Source organism: Gobius niger, assembly GCF_951799975.1.
Source record: "Gobius niger genome assembly, chromosome: 17".
NCBI classification, from domain to species: domain Eukaryota; kingdom Metazoa; phylum Chordata; class Actinopteri; order Gobiiformes; family Gobiidae; genus Gobius; species Gobius niger.
This window is the reverse complement of record NC_136868.1, coordinates 17,395,408-17,415,391: the sequence shown is the minus strand read 5'-3', so window position 1 is coordinate 17,415,391 and position 19,984 is coordinate 17,395,408. Positions and strand designations below refer to the sequence as shown.

The 19,984-nt window shown below is 40.6% G+C and overlaps 3 protein-coding genes across 3 annotated transcripts; all 3 read right to left on the bottom strand.

Moving 5' to 3' along the window:
• Window positions 1-133: 133 nt before the first annotated feature.
• On the bottom strand, window positions 134-10,082 carry tnni3k (TNNI3 interacting kinase). Its single transcript, XM_079574747.1, has 25 exons — window positions 9,666-10,082; window positions 9,391-9,499; window positions 9,199-9,284; window positions 8,892-8,989; window positions 8,606-8,716; window positions 8,428-8,526; window positions 8,204-8,342; window positions 7,962-8,106; window positions 7,769-7,873; window positions 7,153-7,247; window positions 6,925-7,074; window positions 6,757-6,840; window positions 6,608-6,664; window positions 6,365-6,457; window positions 6,229-6,286; window positions 5,952-6,146; window positions 5,306-5,410; window positions 5,186-5,238; window positions 4,623-4,675; window positions 4,080-4,212; window positions 3,678-3,787; window positions 2,555-2,614; window positions 1,552-1,721; window positions 430-509; window positions 134-249 (listed from the first exon to the last, which is right to left on the bottom strand). Exons 1-25 carry the CDS (start codon window positions 9,703-9,705, stop codon window positions 170-172), a joined length of 2,508 nt encoding a protein of 835 aa, XP_079430873.1. The 5' UTR covers window positions 9,706-10,082; the 3' UTR covers window positions 134-169.
• Window positions 10,083-10,650: 568 nt separating this feature from the next.
• Window positions 10,651-13,121, bottom strand: fpgt (fucose-1-phosphate guanylyltransferase; the record flags this gene model as incomplete). The annotated part of the gene is made up of 4 exons (XM_079574363.1): window positions 10,651-12,111; window positions 12,628-12,720; window positions 12,800-12,988; window positions 13,049-13,121. 4 exons carry the CDS (start codon window positions 13,119-13,121, stop codon window positions 10,727-10,729), a joined length of 1,740 nt encoding a protein of 579 aa, XP_079430489.1. The 3' UTR covers window positions 10,651-10,726.
• Window positions 13,122-13,528: 407 nt separating this feature from the next.
• Window positions 13,529-19,615, bottom strand: acot11b (acyl-CoA thioesterase 11b). Its single transcript, XM_079575039.1, has 16 exons — window positions 19,443-19,615; window positions 18,554-18,741; window positions 18,336-18,405; window positions 17,994-18,054; window positions 17,820-17,921; window positions 17,604-17,739; window positions 17,348-17,501; window positions 16,819-16,938; window positions 16,606-16,744; window positions 16,463-16,518; window positions 16,196-16,262; window positions 16,035-16,118; window positions 15,198-15,331; window positions 14,992-15,123; window positions 14,750-14,876; window positions 13,529-14,423 (listed from the first exon to the last, which is right to left on the bottom strand). The coding sequence occupies exons 1-16, from the start codon at window positions 19,511-19,513 to the stop codon at window positions 14,205-14,207; spliced, it is 1,860 nt and encodes a 619-aa protein (XP_079431165.1). The 5' UTR covers window positions 19,514-19,615; the 3' UTR covers window positions 13,529-14,204.
• Window positions 19,616-19,984: the final 369 nt, after the last annotated feature.

Sequence of the window (19,984 nt, the reverse complement as noted above, 5' to 3'; positions counted from 1 at the left end):
TCTGCGATTTCTTACTTTTTTATTATTAAACATTGGACATACTCACAAAAGTAGTAGCCCTAAAGTAAACACATCATGGTATACCTTCTTTTCCTAGTAAATCCACTATAATAATAGTAATAGTATAATAATAGTAAATGTATAAAACAGTAAAAAAGTTATATGTCGGTTAGTTGCTGTCCTCAAAGCTTCCGTTGTTGCTCAAGTGGGAAGAAAATCGCATCGTGCTCATGGGATCCGACACATAACCTAAAAAAAAGATACATAAAAACAAATTAAAAAACATTAGTTCAAAGTTTTTTTGTTTACTTTTTGTATATAATTACCACTGGTGTAAACTATGATTAATGCTTAACATGGGAATTATCCTTGTTATCCCTAATTAGTTAAACCATGGAAACATGCACTTTAATGTACTGGTGGACCAACCATTTCGATCAACTGGAGAGAACTGCATGCTTCTTCTGAGCTCTTCCAGTGAGAGGCCTCCAGACGCCCGTCTTTGCTCACTGCCGCCGGGACAGAAAAACACCACAATGCCTTATTCAACAGAAAGACAATACACGGCCAAAAGACATACTGTGGTTTCTTTACATGCAGGGAGCAAGATGAAGCCAGATACACTGTAATATGATCTTCTGGTCTCGTCTACTCTCACTTTCTCTGCTGGGCTAAACATTATTCAATATTTATGACAAGTTTGACAGTCTGGTCACAACATCTGCAGCACCAATATAGCCTGTAGTTTTGTTATTGGCAGGTGAAGTAATGGGGTATCGTTCAGATTTGAGATTTATTCTCTATGATCACAATTAACACCCGCCTTAACCAAATGCATTTTCTCCAGTTCGGCTTTCCCCAAATCTAAAAGCTTCTGGACTGGAGCTTGCTGCTTATAGGCCAGTGTAACACCTCAAACTCAGAGCTTCAAAACTGATCTAAACGGATGATTCCCTTGTGTTGTCGTCACTTTTTTCACTTTATTTTTCATTTTTTGTCACTTTTTTGTGGCTTTGTTTGTGCATTTCCGTTGCATTTCTGCCACTTTTTTTATTGCGTTTTCGTCACATTTTTGTTCATTTTTTGCTGCACTTTCATCCCTTTTTTTGGGTCACTTTTGGACGCTTTTTTGTTGCAATTTCCTTGCTTTCTTCTCATTTTTGTCACTATTATTACACTTTCTTCAAGAAGCTTTTAGATTCTGATAAAGCCTAACTCGAGAAAAAGTTAATGTGCTCAGTTTAGGTGGGGGTTAAGAGGTTAATACCAAGAAATGGTCGTTTAGACTGTGGGTTAAGGTTTGGACAGGTGTGTCTCATGCTATTAAGGAACGATTCTATTTCTGTGCAGTAAATTAAAGTGCAATACCTAAATATGCCGCTAAAAGATGCACATCCCCTACTAGAGTTCAAAAGGTTAGGCCAGATAAACCATGAGCACAGTTAAATAGTTGTAGAATAGCCCTCTCGCTAACAGGGCTAAGACCCGGGTGAAAGAACACTGTGAAGTGCTTTTCCTTAACCGTCCAAGGTCGTGCACAAGTGTTCTTACCTCTGAGACCAGAAGGCGTAGGCGCGTGTATTAAGAGCGTACTCCAGCTCAAATCGAGAGCGGAGAGCTGCCACATGGCTCCGCCCAGGACCCCCCCGAGCCGCCAGACAGTCGGAGGACGAGGAGGGGGACAGGGAGCCACTGCTGTTACTGGAGGCTGGAGACATCAGCTGGAAGCAAAGGGGGAAAAACAACAACAACTCATATACTACAACTGTATGGAAAGTGGGTTGTTAGGATATTTTTTTGGAGAAAATCAGGGCAATTGGATTTGGATTAACAGAAAATTATACAAAACAACATGCCATGGACTCTTCATTCGGCATTAAATGTATAACATTTGTTTGTGATTTTTTTAATCTTATAGTGAATTATATTGTATCCACTTGAACAAACTGTGAAACTGCTTTTAGCCTAACCTCTTAACCCCCACCTGAACTGAACACATTTTCTCCAGTTTGGCTTCATCCAAATCTAAAAGCTTCTTGAAAAGGATAAAAACGCAACAAAAAAGTGACCAAAAAAATGGTGAAAAAAAAAAAGCAACAAAAAAGACAAAAACATGACAAAAACGCTTTAAAAAAATGACAAAAAAGTTGTCTTTTCTAAGACTTAAAGGGACTAGATGCAAGTTGTCATTCATTAAACTCGCTACTGCCACCTCAGGTCTTATGCGTTACTGCAGTTTCTATATTAAGCTCGTGCATGACGGCACTTCGGACCCGAATTAACAACTTTTTGAGTGACAGTGCAGGATTTTAGAGGCAGTTGTGGTGAATATGTCTGGGCTCATCCTACACATTAGGACATGGCTGGGACATGCAGGAGTTTTAGTCCCTTTAAGCAAAGACCTACAATCAGTTTTATAAGTCTTAGCTTTCAAATGAGGCATTGCACTGTTGCTCTCCAATTGAGAAGCTTTTAGATTTAGGTAGAGCCGAACTGGAAAAAATGCGCTTTGTTAACGTGGGGGGTAAGAGCTTAGCTTAAGACTTAAGTTTACCTCAATATTGGAAAGACATTCTTCCAAGTTTGAGACAACTTCGGAGAACTCGGGTCTGTCCTGAAAAACAGAACTATATTTGTCATCACACAGGTGCAGTCCATCCCCATGAGAGGCACAGGGTTCAACACCCTCAGATCTGCTCTCCCCTGGGGAACTACAAAGACCCCAGAGCTGCTCAATTATACATCACATCCACAAGCTCACCTCAACATAGATTCAAAAACACCCAACAAACAAACATGATACCAACACTGACCAATCATAACATTAGGACATTGTAAAGTATGTGAATTAAAAGACCCTTAAGTTATTGACCAAGGTCCAAGGAAGCAACAAGTGATGCCAATGGGCTCTTTATACTAAAAAAATAAAATAAAAATACACCGAATTCGATAAAAGTGCCTAAGGATAGACAAGGCTGTAACGGCTGAAGAGGCTGAATCTATGTCTGAGAGAAAGCTGTCAATGCTTGCCTCTTTTGTGTGGGGAAAAAACAGTTTTACACCATCAATAATAAAGCAATGGGCTCATATTTCAACTGATATGTGTACATGGCAGAGTTACCACTGATGCTGTAAGGCAAGGAAGTATATCACAGCATCCAATATCAAAAGTATAAAGCAAACTTTGAAGCATTTAATTCCAGCTTGCACAACTAATATGTAAACACTAATCAGCATGTCGCACATAAATCTCACGAGAATGATCTGATCACACAGGAGTGCACCAGAGAATACCTATGAGGAAATGTGTCCTGATGAAGTGGCTGTGGGACAAGTGTATTCTCTGGAGAAGCCATTTTGTGATAAGTGAAGAGAGTACTGGCAACAGGAAGACGATGTATTCCCAGGGAACTGCGCCAACACGCTCAGCTAACGTGCCCTGACTCTTAATTAGGTCGAGGCTACATTCCTGGCTAATTATGAACGTCACTGCACCGATTATGCTCAGGCAGCAATACATTATCAGGGGAAATGACTGTTCACTTTTAAAATTTTCAAGCACATGCAAAATGGCTCGACTTCCGGGCCAATTTGCCTTTTTGAATATTTATACGGTAGCTCTAAAATATGCAAATAAACTGCCTAATAGTTAAAGTATTAATTGTGTAATTGTGTACCTCTGGGCAGGAGTTCCAGCCTCTCATCAGAAGTGCAGAGATGGGTTTAGGGATGGAGTAACCGATCGGAGGTCTTATGTGATGGTAGGCCATGTCTGCAGCCGCTGCAGCTACAAACACAAACAAAAAGGTGTTTTAAAACCTGCTCATTGGTTTCAGTTTCAGTGAAGCAGCATCACATTCAAATCTGTGTTCTTTATAAATCACATTTCATCAACAAAATCGAAGAACTTCAAAGCATTTCCAAAGTACATAAGTAAAGAGAGTATCATATAATAGCATTAGAGGAAGATAAGTAAAGAAGAGATACCATCAAAGAGCAATCTAAAATTAAATGAATAAATAAATAAATACAATTAACTGTGTAGTAGCACATAAATGCTTGGTCCTATGATAAATTACCAGGTTTCAAATGGGCAAAGGGTATTTCTCCAGTGAGCAGTTCCCACAGACAGAGGGCATAGCTGAACATGTCCGCCTTCACCGAGTACCGGGTGCACTGTGTGAACACTTCAGGAGCCATCCAGCGCAGATTCTGTACAAAGGCACACATCTGGTATAATAAACGTATTATACCGTATATTTAATATGTTTGATCATATCAACATAATAAACCTGAAAAAAAAAAGATAGGAAAACAGAGGTGCACTCAATGAAGGCCAATTACTGCTTTGAACACTGTGTCCCAGCAAGGGCGAATGGTTTCTCACAACAGGCAGCTCCCAAGAGACGCAGAGCACTTAACACCAAACTGCAGTCCAAGCACTCTGCATAGAGATGATTCAGCACCAAATCTGCATCATGGCACTTTCTTGATGGTGGGTAATTGATGGCAGGTGTTCGTAGAGAACGACAACAAACAGCAAAGCTCACACTGCTGGTGCTGTCGGATCATGTATATAACAGGACAGGACATAGATATAATAGAGAAGTCAAAATACCGACCCCTGGCTGCTTGGTCATGTTGTCCTCATTCACAGACTGAAGGAATCGAGATTCTGCATTAAAGAAAAGAGCAGGTTTTAGCTCAATCACAACCTTTACCGCAATGTAAGTACTGTATGATAATTCTCAAACTCAATTAGAGTTTTATGGGGACAATATTTTAGCGCATAGGTAAATGGACTCTAGTGATATAGTGCTTTTCTACCTTTATCAGGCCCAAAGCGCTTTACAGTAAAGAACCATACACCAATGTACACAGTCACTGGAGGTGTCTTGCCCAAGGACACAACAACAGTGTGCATTTGCGGGAGATGGGATTCAAACCCACAACCTTCTGATCACGAGACGACCCGCACTACCACCTGTGCCACTGTTGACCCTTTAACTAGTCACAACTGGTGTTGCCCATGTTTTTGTGTCAAAATCATCTGGGTCATCACGACATATTACTCCTGATGCTAACTACGCAGAAAAGGAACTGGCCTGAACATCATGTGACTTAACTCAGTCCCTGAAATGGGTGAAATATGTTTAACACAAATAATCAGAAGTGGTAGCCTTACCACCAAAGTCTGCAACCACAGCGTGTCCATCCTCATAGAGCAAAATATTGTGACTGAAAGCAGACAATCATCAGTATCCTCAGTGGTTTCTCAGCTCACGTGGACTTGTGGGTGGCCCACCTGTTGAGGTCCCTGTGGATGATGGGCTGGGTCAGGTTGTGCAGGTACTCCATGCCCTTGGCCACATCGATGGCGATGATGAGCTTGGACTGCAGGTCTATGAGCCTGTCCATTGACACATCATTAAAACAGCAGCCACTTAGAGCCAGGTCGATGGCCCCTGCCAATCACACACCGCACTTAACACAGATCAATAGGGCAGTCTATAAAGAGCACACCTGAGCTCACAGTTAGCACAACTCTTCATCTGGATCAATGGCAGGATCAGGGCCACTGATTGGTGAAGAGGCGTCCAGGGTGGATAATGAGAGCTGTAACAACTGCTGCTCTGGGCAAACACGCACTTGTCCGACACTAAATAACTCCTTGCGGTTGTTTGAAATCTAGCTGTAAACATTTAGTCTCTGTCCAGGGAGTCAGACAAACTCTGCGCCTTATCACTGTTTATCGGCTTTAGAACTAAATTAATTAAACTCACTTCAGTTCACAGACATGTTTACCTCACAATGTATCTACCATGGACAAGGATATCTATTCTTCACACTCAATAAACATCACACAAAGAACAAAATCTGTACGTGGGTAAATAATCCTGAAAAACCAATGTGCATGCATGTAGTTTAGGCAAGTGAACAACAGCACTGACCTCTTCTGTTCATGCAGCAAGGAGAAGAGAGAGCCTCCAGAAATGTACTGAGTGACAATCGCAAACTGACTGGGGTCGTCTAAACAGGCGCCCACGAAATGTATGATGCAGGGATGGTTCAGACGACACAGTATTGACACCTCTCTGCAGAACATGTCCACGTCTGATTTAGAGCAGTACGTGTTGGCTTTATATCTGCATAAAAAAACAAAACGTTCCATAAATCAGAGTTGACAAAATGGAGATAAAAAAAATGTTTCTACTAAAAGGACAATACCGTTTAATAGCAACAATTTTGTTTCTGCATTTGCCTTTGTAAACTCTGCCAAAAGAACCTGGAATGGCCAAAACATCATGTTAATACAGTATTCACGGCTAGTCTTCAAGCAGGCTTGTACGATGAAGAACTTTACCGGAACCAATAATTTCATGAAACTCCAGCTCAGAAAGTTGAAGGTGGAAATGCGACGGGAGAGTGGCCCTGAGCAGCAGAACCTCCGCCTTCTCTGTGGGGAGATAAGAACTATAATAGAAAATGTCCCATGAAACAACACACATAATGTATACCGCATTATTTTCCTCAGTAATTTAATAATAATAAAAATCCAATATTCTCTTCCAACACAGAATAAGGCAGTCATGTTTCACTTCAGTACCTTTTGTCATGCTTTTAATCTTTCCCAAAGGAGAAGGCACAGACACATAAGATCCATCTAAAGTGGAGACAGCATGTTGAAATTAATGTAGATAATCTTTTTTTTTTTTTATGTAGAGACCCAGATATTTCTACATTATGGCGACTCACCCCCTCCTGGCTGCGAGTACTCATTACAAGGGGAATCGTCTGGGCGTTTGTAGTGTTTTAATAATGTCACGATAGCGTCATGGCCTGAGATTAGAACAAAGCAATTATATCAAAACATAGTAACGCAGACCTTGTAATGAAGAATAACTGCAGCTCATGGAAATAGACCTTTTTCATAAGCCCACATCAGGCAGGTCTGCTCATCCTTCTCTCCACTGGATCGACTGGGGTCACAAGCCACTAAGTTCATGTCCGCCCCACTGTCCAAGAGAAACTGCACTAAGCGGATGTGTCCATGGAAACAGGCGCTGTGCAGTGCTGCATAGGGGACAGGAGTAACAACAACAACAATAACAAACCACAATATTATAGTAACAAGCATTAGATCAGTGATACCTGTGTGTCCGTCTCGGCCTTGGTGGTTAATGCTCATGGCGTTTTGACTCAACAGAAACTTCACCATCTCCAGGTCTTTTCCATAAGTACAAGCACTATAAATAAACACTTTATTCAGATGTTTAGCTGTTGGATGTTGCTTAAACAGAGGCATTTCCAGACTGTTTTCATTTAGGTGACCCAGGGGTAGCATTCAGTCATGGTAGGATGGCACCAAGTAAAAGTCTTTAAGTGGGTCATTTAGTGTTTGCTTATGTGCAAAAGTGAATAAGCAGCAGAGTCAATTACGCATTTTTTACTCATGCAACATTCTCCTATTTACATATCAAATTTGGGGCCCTCTTACTATAATTAAGGCAATTTCAAATGGTAAATTAGGTGCAACATGCCCACAAATAGCTATTTTCCAGCTTGCACTCACTATTTAGCACCGGTCTTGACCCAGAATGCTAAATATAAATTGAGAAATAAAAACTATAATTTCAGCAACTGAACTGAAGGTGTTGCTGCCCTTCAGAGTGGGGTGGCCAATCAGAAACCATGGGTGCCTGTGCTACCACTGGCTATCCCCTCGTTGTCACGCTTCTGTTAAAATATAAGGCATTGTTTAATTTGCCTGTGAAGCGCTGTCTCGCTGAAGATGTTCTCTTTAGGGATACTGTCTGTGCCTGAACGCTGGAGGAGTTCCTTCACTGCTGCAAACTTTCCATTATAGCAAGCCCTGAAGAACAATAACATTGCACACTGCTTAGTCAAAGCTCCTTTTCAGTACCTAAATTATTCAAAAACAGTCAATAAAAGCCTTTTACAAGTGTAATGGAGTGTCCCCATAAATGTTGACAGAGTGAGGCTGCACATCAAAGTCGGCCTGAAGAAGGTAATGCACGATGTCGTGATGACCAAATCTAGCACAGAAGTGAAGAGGGACGTGATCCTCGTTATCCTGGGCATTGACTATAAATGGGTAAGAGCGAATAGGAGAAAACACTTTTTTAAAGTACATTCTCAAAGTAATTTAAACAGCACTATGACTTGTAGTTAGAAGACTTGCCATTGGCCTTGCTTTCTTCTAACATTAAAAGTTTGCAAATACTGAGATAGCCTTTTGCTGCAGCCAAATGCAGAGGCCGGTCTCCTACTTCACCAGAGGCATTTACGTCTGCACCGTACTTCAACAGAAGTTTTGCCACCTAAAATACACAGGAAAAAAAGTCTTTGTTGGCTGCTAAACATAAATTTAACCAGGCAGAGAGGGTGAAATTGTAATTTCTTTACTTGTTCATGGCCATTGTATGCAGCAACATGAAGCGGAGTGAAAAACACAGCATCTTGTACATTCACAAACGCTCCATGTTGTAGGAGTATATCAGCTGCCTATAAGAGGACAATACTCCATGTAACAGACTAATGACAACAGAAGTATTGAGAGTATTTTAATTAATGTTTGTCCTACCTCATGGTGTCCAGCCAATGTGGCCACATGCAGAGCAGTCAGGGCCCCATAGCCAACCTGTTGAACATCTGAGCCCCCGTGGAGCAGCTCTGTCACCAGTTCACCATTATCCTGAGGAGTGGAAACTAATTGTAAATAGCATTTACTTTTTTATATGGCAGAAAACGGTTTGCTAGTTTTACTGCAACCCAGCAGCTTATTCTCATTTGGGTTTGGGTGTACTTGCACTCCACCATGTGGTAAAACATTAGGAAGCACGTATTAAATCACAGGCATGTCTTGTAACCTTGTAAGCCGCCAAGTGAAGAGCAGTGAAGCCATTTCTGGACAGTCTGGATGGACGCAGGCCTTTGAGGACCAGGGTGTGAATGTGACCCTTGTTCCCTGAGCAGAACATTCTGGGTTAAATCCTTATAAGCATAGCAAACAAACATGTAAATGAGGATTATTGTTTGTCAAATCGATGAACAAAACATTATTATTTTGAGGATAATCACAGACCAGAGAGAGTTCTGTCAGTCACCATGTCTAATCCTCTTTCACTGCCACATGTTGTTTGCCGGTTATTAATAGACTCTAGTGGTCACACATACCTCCACAGACACAGCAGAGATGCAGCAGCGACAACCCCTTGTCTGTGCGATAGTTCAAGTTCACCTTCTGGAAAGCGTCATCAGAACTTGGAGACAAGATAACAACCTCATGTTAGGACAGACTTTAAACAACAAGAAAAGAAATAAGCATGCTTGGATTCAAATTAAAACAAATTTAAAAAACGCTGTCACCTAAAGGCAAGGTTGAGATCTGCTATCTGCGTCTCTTGTAGATGGAAGTCATCCTCCAACCTCTCAATGATAACAGCATATGATTCACACACCTTCTTCTTCCACTCATCTGTACAGGAAAATAATGGTTACCTACTTGCCTTTATACATAAATGCACTGCTATTCATTTTAACACTCTTACTGAAGTTGCTCTTGAAAACAAAACTGAGTCATTTAAAACTAAAAGATAAACTCAAGTTTCAGCCAAGTATGTACATCTGTGAAAGAGCTTTACCTGTGCATGTCTGAGAAGGTCTTGATTTGTAGTTTCCCATTGATATACAGCGGCCCTCTGCCTGTGTGACCTGTAGTTTGGTTGACTACAGTGAAGTCGCAGTGCAATCTGTCACTGCTCCACAATTGCCCCAGTGCAGATAAAGGGGGGATCATAACTGGGGGCTAAAAATAAACCCATTTGAATGGAATGCCCAACAACGATGACAACTGATCTGCCTTCAAATGTGGCCTCCATCTCTGGTGATTTCAGTCTTTTCAGGGAAAAAATAAGTTTGTAACCTATTGTTTTTGTATCGTGTACCCCTTGAGTCATTCATTTATACTCTGAGTACCCCCTACATTGAGGATTTTGCCAACATTACTACAAAGTGACCAACTAAACAAAGATTATTTAGTATTGATTAGTGTGTTGTGTTCAAAATGGGTGCCAAAATACTCTCAAAATCAAACCTTGAACTGAAAAACATAATTAAAACATTTGGAAACACTGCTGTATAACACTGACTTAAGTCATATTCTTTAATGAACACACAAGCATAAATACAGCATTACAGAGGATTCAATTAGCAAAGCTGTTAAAATATGTAAGGGATAATGCACGATGAGGTGTCCATTATCCCGCTTACACCATGGTCCCGTGAACTGAAACTGTTCATGGGGGTCTGTTTGCTTATTTTTTTAAGTCCTGGGCAGGAGTTATTTCACTTTTTAATCAGTTTTACCAGAAACTAGTTCCAGCTGCAGTGGAGTGATATAGAACATGATTTAACTGTTATTTAATTTTTGCCAGACTAGGTGTACACATCATCTATTATATTAAACATTACATTACATTATGATTACAGTGTACATTATCACTTTTAAGGGACACCCTCCAGCCAATCAGAATCGAGTATTCACCCAGACCATGGTATAAATATATATGAAAAAAGAGCAAATTTTATGTTTTTGTGTCAAGGACATTTTGATGGAGAGGATAAAATAATATAGCTTGTTTGATTAACTGGTGCTCTTTTGAACATTAATAATAAACAAAACGACATGTTCAGGATGACAGAACTATTGGGCTGTGATTTCATCATAAAGTGCTGCTCTGAACCTTAACATCTCCTTCAGATTTTTGGCCTGTAAAGCCTGCTGCATAGACATCAACTGTACATCCTTGGTTAAAGCTATTGTAGCGTCACTGAGCACAGCGTTAACCATTTCTAACGACATGGAGAAGGAGGTTTTCTGATCTGAACAAATGGGAAACAGACAAGCGCTCCACAAACTGCAACAGGACACATCACCAGAAAACTTCAGTCCTTCGCTGCTTATTCCCCAGCGGGACAGGCAATGAGGCAGGCTCGAACCGAATAGCTGCAGGGTTTCAATGTTGGCAGTGTTTTCCACGGAGCGCTTCAGGTTGTCCTCTATCCCAAACGCAATCGTTACATATCCTGTGTTGCGCTTCTGGTTGATGCAAAGAGAATGCATGAAGACTAAACCAGGCACAGACAGACCAGAGCCAATCCAGCAGCTGCTTATGATGGACCCTTGGCCAATAGAAACTTCCTTTTCAAGTCGGGAATACTCTACAACTGAACCTTGTCCTAAAGAACAAGTGGGATCAACAATGCTGTACATCACGCAGCACGAAGGAGTGTCTTTATAGTCCTCAGTGTCATGCAAGCTGAAGGCCGAAGACAGGAGGCCAAGTTCATTTCTCAGCGCTGTGTCTTGCGTGAGGTGAAAAAGGAATTCAGATGTGGTTCCAATGTGGTAAAACTTAGACACGTTCAGGAGAATCACATTTAAGGGGGTGCCTCTCAGAAGGTGGAAGATCTTTTTGCGAACTGCCACCAAATTGCCCTCCTCTTTGGTGACATTGCTAGTATTGCTGGTGTAATCAACAGAGGCTTTGGGGCCGAGTGCTTGTAGAAAATCACCATATGCGTCGATCTCACAGTCCAGGGAGCCCACTTCTTTGAGCAGATTCAGGAGAGTGTGTGAGGTTTCGAAGTCGAAATAATAAGTACTGTCTGTGTAAACAAACTCACTGCCTTGGTCGCTTTTACAAACTGCCCCAGTGTCTCGCATTTTGTCCACGCTCGGTTTGTGCAGAAAACGCAGACAGGAGGTGGTCTGCATTTCAGAGAGGGAGGATGTTTCATGTGATTCTAACACAAACACCCCATGGGTTGTGCCTATAGACAGAGGAGAGGGGTGGGCCAATGCAGTAAAACCTGGTTTGTCAAAGGTGATGCACTGGTTTTCTGCAATACTGTACAGCTCAATGTCGTCAGCGCAGGTCACGAGAACGCCTGGTCTCATGTGCGATGGAAAATCCACATACATGGCCAGTTTGAGCTCCAACATCTGGTACAAGGGGTTTCCCAGGGGCAGCGCAGTGAAGATCTTCCCTAATGCACTGGCACTGGGCAGACGCTGACTCAGTCCACCTAAACATACCATGACAGACAGGTTAGGGAACAAGGACAGTACTTTTAATATTAGCAATTTGTTCACTTTTACCCCCCTGCAATTTTACTTCATATTAGGGCGTTTAATGTTGATCTCATAATTAATCAAAACATTATTAATCCATTATCCATCCATTTTACTCAGATTTAAAAAATGGTTTGTAATGACATGTGAGTTAATACTACAACTAGAGTGTTTTAAGTTGACCTAGTATTAGTAATCAATATACATGATAATTCCATTAAAATCACCTGCGATTTCAGAAGTAATTGACAGAACTACTTCATATATATTCTTAATATTAATAGTAGATTGATCGTAAATTCTGCTTGTATATAAATCAGAATACTACATTATAGCCTAGTAACATATGAATCGCTCACATGTTGGTTTACAATCAGAAACAAATTCCCAGGGAGCAAAGTTGGGGCAGAAAGTTCTGAGAAAATAATAACACAATGTAATACAATGTACATATGATCAATGTTTCAAACCTGCATGAATCAGAATGACTCTCAGTTTGCCCAGAACTTTCCCATAGGTGTCACTCAGGAGCTGCAGAGTGTACAGAGTGGATCCTCCATTGCCTACAAAGAAGCCAATTAACAGTGTTACACAATAAAAGAGCTATAAAATACACAGACTGGAACCTAACAGTATAGTCACCAATTTTAAAGCCGGGTGGATCTGAGACAACCTTGTAGTCAATTCCAAGAGGAAGCTCTTTTCTTTTAATTTTCTCATTTATTTGCAGCTCGTACGCGTTTTTCTGACTCTCATCCACAGCTGTCACAACAACCACATCCCAAAACTCACCGGGCTTCACCTCACGCCCTTGAAAAAAACAAAAACAAACTTCATCAGGCGGTCATATCACTTTCGATACTAACACGATGATGCACAAGAATAACTCGCCTCGTAAATCGCCAAATTTAAGTAGCTTCTGGTGTGATGAAATCTTCAATTTTTTGCTGTATTCCACGTCCATTGTGGGGTTGCTCAGTACAAGTCCTAAAATGTTATATGCTCATTCATTTCCTCTGATCTGAACTTAAGTTTGGGCCAGTTGGGTTCATGCAGAGCTGTCATTGACTACTTCCGGGTATTGTCACATGACGACATTAACTCACAGCGATTGGTTCACTCTTTTCTCACATGAATAATGAAACTAATGCATGACGTTATGTTGCACTTTAAAAATAAACGACGCTTCACTTTATTTCTTGATGTACTGGTCTGATTATTATCAGTTTATTTAATTTGAGCAGCATAAAAAACAACAACAAATGTTCACAGCAGGAAAAGGGAGTGAATTTGCCCTCTCAAAGGAGTAGGTTGAAGTTCAGAGAACATGTTTAGACCAACCCCTGCCTTTAAGAAAAGTTGCAAGGTGCCTGTATGTTGTAAAAACAAAAACAATAATAGGTTTTAACGTAATAATAAGGCAATATATAGCATTTAATACACAAAGCAGGCATAAGCCAGATTTTTATACATTCTTTTCTTGTCACTGCAACTATTAACATCATGAGGCACAAGACAGAATACATCCCTTTAACGGTCTGCACCTGTTACAACATTATTAAAATCCCGTCAGAAAAACAGAGCATTACCTCAAGCTGTTTTGTCATAAAAAAGGTGTTCAGGAATGACAAGAATGCAGAGAGGAAGGTTTAATTCTGAAACAAGTGAGGATAATCCACTGGCCTATTGTGTTTATTGTTCAAGATAATTTGAGACAGCTTGACGTGAGCTGCTTGTAAAAAGGCACTGTGGTATAGAAATAACCCAAAATCAAATACATACCGGTACATTGTGCTTTAGAATACGGATTATAGAGTTAGTGTTACGTTAATTGCATACTTCATATCCTGAGGACCTAACTTTCAAACCAGACTTGATCATAAATACACAGTTAATAAAAAATAAATAACTATTGCATAAAAAACAATCCATTGAAGCAAAATCCTAAGATGATTAAATATATAAGTCCTGTATTGCTTCATACTGCTTACTGCTGTATTGCATTACTTCCAAGCCCCTGACGCACAGAGGGCTCACTCAGTTGTGCTTACTGTCGGAGCTGCTGATCGTCCAGTACTGTGAATGTGGTTGAGTTGCAGCTTTCCTGTTGCTGCCCAGAGGAAGACGGCACAGCCAGACTGTGTTTGTTGGCCTCCAGAAAAAGACTGCAGGCAGCAAAAGCACTGTAAAAACTGGATGAGAGACCAGCGATGTCTGTGGAGATGTAAGGGAGGACTCCTGGTGTGGCCTGGTTGTAGTATGTGATCTGAAACAACAACAAAGCACAAGTATTGACTGATTGATTACTTTCTTTGGCTGATTGTAATTTGAAGATTTCAAGTTTTTAATTATGACGGATCCTGAGATAAGGCAAGAGAAAGTTACTTGGCAGTTGGTGGTGGTTTTGACAAAATCAATACATTTTTCTTATTTCTTATGGCTCTACAATGATAATGTATAATGCAGCTTAGGGACCTAAAAAAGAACTGCCAGTACAGTAAATAAACAGAACAAGCCCTATTTAAAACCCATGAATAGCTCTGCATTATAGGAAATAGGTAGAATGCATGCATGCTGTGTCGTTGGGCCAACCTTGGTGATAAAACTGCACTCTTCCAGGATTGTAAAGCCTGCACAGAGCACCTCTCCCCTGGTGTAATCCTCAGTAGGAGGGTGAGTGGGCAAAGTGACAGAACGCAGTGCAATCAGATAGGGGTCCCTATGAATGACAGAGAAAAATCACACACAAATAATATGAAAAACAGGAACCAGGAGAACATGCAAAAACAAAAACAAAGCATTATGAGAAGCAAATAGTGTTTTTGTGTGCACACCCTGAGTCACAGGGCTTCCTCCGAGATGCCAGCAGGATGAACTCCATGCCTTTGTCACGTTTACTGGCAGATGGAGTTGTTACACGATAGATGGTGTCCTCCTCATCTGCCTGCATGATCACCTCACATGCTCTGGAGAAATATTATGAAAAATATAGTGAAATATAGATTATCAGCACATACCAAGTTTAATTCCAGTCACATACTCGTAGTGTTGGTCCCACTGCTTTCGCCTGGTCAGGTCGGACAGTAGATGAAATGTCTGTGCTGCCGGGACGCTCACATGCATCTCTACCTTGAAGAGGAGCCTCTGGTTTTCCTCTTGTGTGTACAGCCGGACCTGGTAAGATACATAAGCAAACACAAACTGAGGTCATCGCGCCTAAAGCCAGACCAAGGGGGCATGGCCTTCTCTGTGGTCGGCCCTGCACTATGGAATGCTCTGCCCCCCATGTTTGAACAGCCCCCAAAATGTAGTGTTTTAAGTCTTGTCTGTATGTTTGTACATATATATACATATATGTGTGTTTATATTGTATTGGCCTTCATACTGTTTTTGTATTTCACTATGTGGGGCACTTTGGAAACTTTCTGTTGGTAAAATGTGCTATAGAAATAAAGTGGATTGGAATGAAAAAACGTGAAGTTAGGTGGCAAATGATTTTTCCCAGAGGAGATGTCGGACATTTCCGTTATGTTGATTTTTGTGCAAACCTTGTGTTTAAACTGACTTTTTTGAGCTCTTAACCAAGTTATAGAGTAGTTACTTCATCAAATTGTGTTTTCTTTCATTCAACTATGCTTGAGTAATTCTGCATTTTCCAGCCTCCTCACGAGCGCAAAACACTTGCCTCCACCTGCTGATGTCATGTGGTGGTGCTCCTGTCTTGCAAATATATAGCAGAAATAAACTTTTTCACTGTTCTGTTTATTACTACATACACTAGCAATTAAAACTTAATATTCTGATGCTATGTAATATTTTAAAATCCAACACATTTCACATAAAAATCTGCGGAAGAAAACCTTCAAAAGTTGCTCACCTTGTTTTTCTCGGAGGTTAAAACCCAGCTGTTTCTGGCATCCATTAGTTTCAGAGCTGAAACATTATTGTAGCTCAGGTACATCTATAGAACAGAATGATACACAACAGAATATAGTATATTGAATAAGTAAATAAATAAATACAACAACTTTCAAATACCTGGTTACTTAGATCCCAGGGCACAGACAGAGGAACTTCATTTTGCTTGCAAGAGATGATATATTTCCTGTATATCATCATAAACATGTAAAAGCAATATTCAAACATTTGGTGAAAGGTTTATCATAATGAACGATGTATAATGGGTAATGTGCATAGCAATATTGTAAGTAAATACAGTGAGAAACATAGATATTACTGGGAAATATACACAAACTTAATGTCAACTTCTGCATGTTAATACTACTTACAAATAGAGGAGATTACCTGTCAAGCCGTATTTTTTTTCTAGCAATGGCTTCTTTATAGCGTCTTATCCCATCCTAAATGACAAACAAATTAAACAATTTAACAAAACCAAATATTAACTATATATTTGGCACATTTGAGGTTACTTTCACAAATCTCACCACAGGTTCAGGCCGTATTCGTGGCAGAGTTTGAGGTTTCTGGTCACTGTTCAGTACTTCAAATGTCATAAAGGCACTATTTATATGACGCAGCGGCTCCCCACCCTTGTAAGCCTCTGCACACACTCCCACCTCCATGCTGCAAAATACAAGAGCATATGGATGAGATGCATGTGGTATTAGAAAGGATTGCAAAGATAAGTGAAAACTCGCCTGTGCTTGAAGGCATTATTTACAATTGCTTTTAACACCAATCGATCACCGATGTGTGATGGACCCCGGAAATGAAACATATCTATGGTCCTGAGAGTTGGATGAGCATTACACAAACGACTGAAATGAACACAAAAGAAACATGTTCAATAAATATTTCAGCGGATACAGACAGGTATAACATGTGTAACATATACACTAACATCAAACATAATTTGTTGTTCTTGTAGAATGCATTGTCCTTTGCTATTTACCTACCATTCAGACCTTGAGTATGGATCTTCTTGGTTGTACTAAACTTCAGCAACATTTTGGTTTAACTTTAAGAACTGTAGTTTCGGGATGCTTTTCCCAAGTTCCAGTTATCCACATTGTCTCTTGCTTTTACCCCTTTAGCATTGGGGACATATTTTTTCTAGCAGCAGCACACTGCATATATATTTAATCAATCAATCAGTGGTTGTAATGGTGGTTGTTTTTTCAGGCCAGTGCAAATAGAGAATAGATAAAATTCTAACTTTGTTATTACCATGCTGCAATGGTGGCTACATTCTCCATCCAGGCCATAATCTGGCCCCCGAAAGTGCTGACCTGGTGATTGGCATGGGGAGGCAGCACCAGCTCCACACTCTCCACTCGAGTCTTCTCTGCTGGCACAGCGTCCTCATACTCCTGGCATTGCCCTGGTGAGAAAAAAAACAAGAACAAGGAGCTCAGTCTCAATCTGATTTCAAATGGTGCAATAACAGACGCTGAGTTATGAAGCCGATGTCAACAGCTTATACCCAGCTGAGCGGTGCTGCTGCTCAGTAGGTCTGTAATGATCTCAGCGTGTATGAGCCTCATCCTCCGGCGCTCGGCTGCCAGGCTGTACTCCATCTGCTCCATTTGTGTGTGCGGAATCACCTGCTTCAGTTGTACCTGTGCAAACACCATATAGTAATAAGATTTGCTCAAAGATACTGTTTAATACAGTTTTACTGTACGAGCAATAGATTTACCTTTCCTGCTTCAGTTCGTCTGGCAACAAAAGTGGCAAAAGCTTGGGAGACTTTCCACTGCCTGTCTGTGTAGAGGTCTTCACAAGTGACCAATATGCCAACCTTGACATAACATGAGCTGTAAAACATTTATCTAAATCAAGGAGAAAGGTAAATGGAGGACATCTCACTCACCTCCATACTCGATGTGAAGGCTCTGTTGACTTTTGCTAAGATATTGACGACTTTTCCAACACTGTGAGCAACACACATATTTAAAATGTCAACACAGTATGATTGTACTAGCAACAGTATCCCACAGCATAACAACACGAGCTGCCTGAGCTTACTGAGGAGGGCCTATATCTAAAAAGTTAATATATGGTAAATGGTCTCAACTTATATAGCGCTTTTCCACCTATTAGCACTCAAAACACTTTACAGCAAGGAACCAGTCACCCATTCACTCTCTCATTCATACACCAGTGTACACAGACACTATAATGCCAGTCATCATAAGAAACAGAAAAACCCTACCTTATAGTATGTTCAAAATGGATGTCATCCACGGAGGCAGTGATACAGGAACAACCAGCATGTCTTTCAGCTGTGTGACAAGAAGTTACACAATTATTTAGGCAAAGAACAAACTGGTGTCTAATTTTATGCAAAAGCAAAACAATCCTCATGAGCAATAGATTCGCCACAGTAAATGACCAAATCCAAAGAATTGTAAATGTGTGATTATTGCTGACCTGACAGACAGGCTGTGGAGTCCATCCACTTGAGCAGCTGTCCCACACTCAGCTCCCCACGGTGGTTTGCGTGACAGGGCAAAACAATCTGGCTCATCTTTACTTCAGTAGGATTTCTGTAGACTTCACCTGCATCACACTGCTGTCTCTCTGCATCCTTTCCATTTGACATCATGATGTGAACGCCACTAAAATGGTACACATAATCTATTAATGCTTCCATTGGCCTATTATTACACACTTTTCAATAGCTGCATTCATTATTGATGTACTAATACCTTGCTTAATTAACACAGAACAATGTAGATCAAGAACGAAAAAGATAATTGGTCATCGGACTGATATTGCATATTTAAAACATATCAAATGGAAATGCATTTTCACTGTAATCCATGCATTGTGCAAACTGTCGAATCTGACTGCACAATCTAAGACGCTTTCAGTAATCTGTCCTCAGTTGAATTTCCCAACAAGAATGCACAACCTCAGGCCTGTGCAAACATGTAATTATATATTCAACAAGTATTCTATACAGTTTGTCACTGTTTGCACCAAGTATCTTAAGAGCAGGAGAGAGATATGGGCCTACGTATTTGAATGGATCTCAAGTGTTTGGCCACAACTTCTGCCCAAGAGGGGCGCACACATGCAGTCCACGAAACTCCCTTCTCTTTTGACGGGTCACCTGTCTTTCCTGTTACTGATGACAGGTGTAATGACCTTTACAAGGACCAAACGGGGGAAATACTAGTTTAACGCCGTTGCATTTCAAACAAAGTGGCAGAATATGAATATATATAAAAAGACCTTATTGACCATAGAGCTGCATGTCATCGCACTGTTGCCTCCTGCCTATGGTCAGTAAACATTAACACAACAAAGTACTTACCCCAAAAAGTTGCAGCAGGAAAAACTGAGATCAAGAAGATTTATCCAAAATAAAAACAAGCAGATGAACATGAATCTTCAGGCCGGACCATGGCGGACGGCGGCTCTGTGCATTTGACCAATTTGTGCATGCTCATGTAGGCAACAGTAATCTCCCAACTGTTTGAGCCCGTAACCTCACCACCTCTGAGCGAGGAGGAGGCGACACAGACCCCTGTCACGCTCAACTTTTAAGGTGGAATTTCTCTTTGGTGACCAAACACCAAATACGCACATGCAGATACAGTCTATGATGCAGACACAAGGCCTGCCTGTCAAGCCAAGTGTACATGGTGTCTGTCTTCTTAACAATTAAAATCTTTCATTAGGCGTGTATTACGTATTACGTGTATTCACATTTTCAGTTTGTATGCAGACTATATCTTAGTACTAAACCTCAAACAAATATGTACATTCTCCCAATTATTTCTACTCATTTGAATTTAGTAACTACATATGTTTGTATAGTCATAATTGGGCCTAATTTAAATATCAAATTTACTG